At 42.8% G+C, this 5,000-nt stretch overlaps 2 protein-coding genes across 2 annotated transcripts in view; both read right to left on the bottom strand.

Moving 5' to 3' along the window:
• The window catches only part of LOC308161191 (histone H3.2), a gene marked incomplete at its 3' end in the record, with an annotated part of 320,132 nt that overhangs the window by 187,551 nt on the left and 127,581 nt on the right, over window positions 1-5,000 (bottom strand). The gene's annotated exons all lie outside the window — the stretch shown is intronic.
• The window catches only part of gucy1a1 (guanylate cyclase 1 soluble subunit alpha 1), a gene marked incomplete at both ends in the record, with an annotated part of 27,591 nt that continues 23,865 nt past the window's right edge, over window positions 1,275-5,000 (bottom strand). The window contains one exon of the mRNA XM_080534668.1: window positions 1,275-1,389. Within this exon, the coding sequence (XP_080390794.1) occupies window positions 1,275-1,389 (115 nt within the window). The remainder of the gene's footprint in view (window positions 1,390-5,000) is intronic.

The following is a 5,000-nucleotide window of genomic DNA, read 5'->3' as shown; positions in this document are numbered from 1 at the left end:
CTTCCCCCGATATGACAAATGGCTATGAGCTCTCTGAAGTGTCAAACTGAACGTCTCCCTGGTCTCCTACTAGTCCTCCTAGTCTACATAACAGGCAAAGGAAACATTATTTCTCTGTCCTGTGTCCTGTTGTGAGGTTCTCATCATGATGTGAGTAGCATTGTTTTGAATGACCTGAGGTCTTCTCTTCTTCTCTCTCTCTCTCTCTCTCTCTCTCTCTCTCTCTCTCTCTCTCTCTCTCTCTTAGAATGTAACATTAACACTAAATCAGCATAAACTCAACAATTCTTTGCATATAATGATAATTACATTGGAGTCAGATTATCAATAGATATGCTTTGCTATAAAAAATTGCCAAAAGTCTCTGTTTCTGACTATGTTTAGGACTAGGATTAGAGGCAGCTAGGGAGGGTTAGGACTAGGGTTAGGACTAGGGTTAGGACTAGGGAGAGGACTAGGGAGAGGATCGCACTATTCAGTCACAGCTTTTCACTGTCCTGTCGCCCCGGTGGTGGAACGAGCTTCCCACTGCTGTCAGGACTGCAGAGTCACTACCGGTCTTCTGCCATAGATTGAATACCCATCTCTTTAGGCTACATCTTGACTGTCCCTCCTAAAGACCTCTTCATCCCCACTACTCCCTGTACAGTTTCTGTACTGTAAATAATAAAATAAAATACATTTAAAAATTGATCCTTCCTAGTTCCTTCTAGAATTGTGAATGCCAATGCACCTTGGTCCAGCATAGATTTGTTTTTCTTATGATCACTAATGGATAGATGATTCACTTACTTAAACAAATGTATTTGTTGTAGGTCACTTTGGATAAAGGCTTCTGCTAAATGCCAAAAATGTACCGGTATATGTAAAATGTAGAGGCAGGTTAGGGCTAGTAGAGGCAGGTTATGTAGAGGCAGGTTAGGGTTAGTAGAGGCAGGTTATGTAGAGGCAGGTTAGGGCTAGTAGAGGCAGGTAATGTAGAGGCAGGTTAGGGTTAGCAGAGGCAGGTAATGTAGAGGCAGGTTAGGGTTAGTAGAGGCAGGTTATGTAGAGGCAGGTTAGGGCTAGTAGAGGCAGGTTATGTAGAGGCAGGTTAGGGTTAGCAGAGGCAGGTAATGTAGAGGCAGGTTAGGGTTAGTAGAGGCAGGTTATGTAGAGGCAGGTTAGGGCTAGTAGAGGCAGGTTATGTAGAGGCAGGTTAGGGTTAGTAGAGGCAGGTTATGTAGAGGTATGGTAGGGTTAGTAGAGGCAGGTTATGTAGAGGGAGGTTAGGGTTAGGGTGACCTACTGAGGACTTTACTGGCTGCAGCCACCAGGTCATACGTCTTGGCGTCTTCATAGATGATTCTGACCAGGAACTGCCCCTCCACATCCAGCTGGGCCTCCCTCCTGCACACACGCAACACAACTATTAACCTTAATAACACTGTTATAACATCATCTGTGGCATTATAACATCCTCTGTGGTGCTATTACATCCTCTGTGGCGTTATAACATCCTCTGTGCCATGTTAGGGTTAGAGGCAGAGCCTGGTCTAGGGTTAGGACCCAGTCTCTGTCTCTAACACTAACTCTAACCCAGCCCTAACCCTAAAGCAGCCCTAGCCCTAACCCTAACCCAGCCCTAACCCTAACCCAGCCCTAACCCTAACTCAGCCCTAATCTAACCCAGCCCTAACCCTAACCCAGCCCTAACCCAAACCCAGCCCTAACCCTAACTCAGCCCTAATCTAACCCAGCCCTAACCCTAACCCAGCCCTAACCCTAACCCAGCCCTAACCCTAACTCAGCCCTAATCAAACCCAGCCCTAACCCAAACCCAGCCCTAACCCAAACCCAGCCCTAACCCTAACTCAGCCCTAACCCTAACTCAGCCCTAATCTAACCCAGCCCTAACCCTAACTCAGCCCTAACCCTAACTCAGCCCTAATCTAACCCAGCCCTAACCCAAACCCAGCCCTAACCCAAACCCAGCCCTAACCCTAACTCAGCCCTAACCCTAACTCAGCCCTAATCTCAGAGCCTGGACTGCATCATAAACAGAATCTATTTTTGGAAGTTACAATGAGAGCATGTGTGTATTGGACCAATCAGCAGGCAGCTTGAGGAGGTCAGGGTGACACGATTACACCCCTGATTGGCTCTACGGACTGAAAACCAAAACATGTTCAAGCTGTCCAAACACTGCAGGCTAAGTCAGAGTGGAGGAGGAACGCAGAGGAACACATCCATGTTTCATCTGCTGCAGAGTAATGATGCATCAGCAAAGACAGTGCAAACGTCCAGATGAAGAGTGTACCTTTCAATTGTTGGAATGTTATTTCAATGAAAACATAAAAGAGTGGAATGTAAGATTTAGACTGTTGGGCTGACTTATCAGTTCTTGGCTCACTTGCTCTGCTGCCTGATCACACTGAGTAAAAGATTCCTTAAAAGCAGAACTTGTCACTGCCTTTTATTTTCATACAAGCTATACAGATATACAGGTATATACAGGTATATACTGTGCCTTTGGAAAGTATTCAAACCTCTTCACTTTTTCCACATTTTGTTGTATTATACACTAAATAAAAACATTTCTAATTGAATTTGCCATCAATCCAAACACAATACCACAGCATGACCAAGCGAAAACACGTTTTTAAAGGCAAATGTATTAAGATTGAAATACAGAGAGACCTCATGTATATACAGTTAGGTCCATATATATTTGGACTCTGACAGAAATGTTGTTATTTTAGCTGTTTACCAAAACATATTGAAGTTACAGTTATGTAATGAATATGGGCCTAACGTTTAATTTGAGGGTCTTCACATCCAAATTGGAGGAAGGGTTTAGTTCTTTAATATGTAGCCCCCTCTTTTTTAAGGGACCAAAAGTAATTGGACAACTGACTCAAAAGCTGTTTCAAGGACAGGTGTGGTCTATTCCTGTGTTATTTCTTTATCAATTAAGCAGGTAAAAGGTCTGAGTTGATTCCAAGTGTGGCATTTGCATTTGGAAGCTGTTGCTGTGAATGCACAATATGTGGTCAAAGGAGCTCTCAATGCAAGTGAAACAGGCCATCCTTAGGCTGCAAAAATAAATAAATCCATCAGAGAGATAGCGGGAAATATAGGAGGGTCCAAATCAACACTTCATTGATACATTGGTACATTCTGAGAAAAAAAGAACGCACTGGTGAGTTCGGCACCACAAAAAGGCCTGGATATCCACGAACAGTGGTGGATGATCACAGGATCCTTTACATGATAAAGAAAAAAAAAAATCACAACATCCAGCCAAGTGAAGAATGTTCTCCTGGAGGTAGGCATATCATTATCTACGTAAGTCTACCATAACGAGAAGACTTCATGAGAGCAAATACAAATAGTTGACCACAAGGTGCAAGCCATTCATAAGCCTCAAGAATAGAAAGGCCAGATTAGACTTTGGCAAAAAAACATCCAGCCCAGTTCTGGAAGAGCATTCTTTGGACAGATGAAACTAAGATCAACCCGTACCAGAATGATGGAAAGAAAAGAAGTATGGAGAAGGTTTGGAATGGCTCATGATCCGAAGCATACCACATCATCTGTAAAACACGGTGGAGGCAGTGTGATGGCATGGGCATGCATGGCTTCCAATGGCACTGGGTCACTAGTGTTTATTGATGATGTGACAGAAGACAGATGCAGCCGGATGAATTCTTAAGTGTTTAGGGATATTCTGTCTGCTCAGATTCAGACAAATTCAGCAAAGTTGATTGGATGGTGCTTCACAATACAGATGGACAATGACCCAAAACATACTGTGTAAGCAACCCAGGAGTTTTTTAAGGCAAAGAAGTGGATAATGTATTATAGTGTCAATCATCTGATCTCAACCTAATCGAGCATGCATTTTTTACTTGCTGAACACAAATCTAAAGGCAGAAAGACCCACGAACAAACAACAACTGAAGGTCTACAGTTGCAGTAAAGGCCTGGCAAAGCATCACAAAGGAGGAAACACAGCATTTGGTGATGTCCATGGGTTCCAGACTTGAAGCAGTCATTGCCTACAAAGGATCCTCAACAAAAAAAAAGCATTATATTTATGATTATGTTCATTTGTCCAATTACATTTGAGCCCCTGAAAATAGAGGACTGTGTATAAAAATGGTTGCAATTCCTAAACGTTTCATGTGATATTTTTGTTCAACCCCTTAAATTAAAGTTGGAAGTCTGCACATCAATTGCATCTCAACTGCTTAATTTCAAATCTATTGTGGTGGCATACAGAGCCAAAGTTATTTGTGTCACTGTCCAAATATTTCCAGACCTAACTGTAAGTATTCACACCCTTTGCTATGAGATTACAAACCGAGCAAATAGAGATGAACAAAACTGCTCAGGAATGCAACCCTGAGGCCTTGGGGAGACTTGGGGGAGACACAGTCGATGGGACATCATCTCAGTCACTCTACAAAATTGGTCTATAACCAAGTGGCCAAAGATAATCACTTAATGGCAAATAATTTCATATCCATAATTGTGTTTGCAACAATGAATTCAAGTGATAGCAAAGAAAGTGGCTGGAAATGTTTATTTGGTTTTACGACAAAGCATTAAACCCAGCACAAGCAATGCAGTTTCCGCACCATCTCTCGTGTGAAGAGTAGGGGTAGCTACATCATGTTATGGGTATGTTTGTCAGGGACTGGGGAGTTTGTAAGTATCAAGAGAAAAATATTACATAATATTAAATTGAATTTAATTTGTTGAGTTGGTAATGACAGCCTAATCTACACAGTGTGTAATTGAGGCCTCTTCCGGAGTCTTAGGGCCAAGACTCAGAGACTAACAAACAGCTACTTCCCCCAGGCGATCACTCTTGAACAAGCCCACTGTAGTCAATTGACTCTCTCCCCCTTGCTCACCCCTTGTGCATGGACTACACTAGTGTACCGCTAGTGCACCGCTAGTGCAACCAGTCTTGTCCTACCTGCACTAATGCCACCTTATCTTATGCCTATTAC

The sequence above is a fragment of the Nansenia antarctica genome (assembly GCF_963989245.1).
Source record: "Nansenia antarctica genome assembly, chromosome: 6".
Lineage (NCBI taxonomy): Eukaryota > Metazoa > Chordata > Actinopteri > Argentiniformes > Microstomatidae > Nansenia > Nansenia antarctica.
This window is presented reverse-complemented; position numbering and strand designations above follow the sequence as displayed.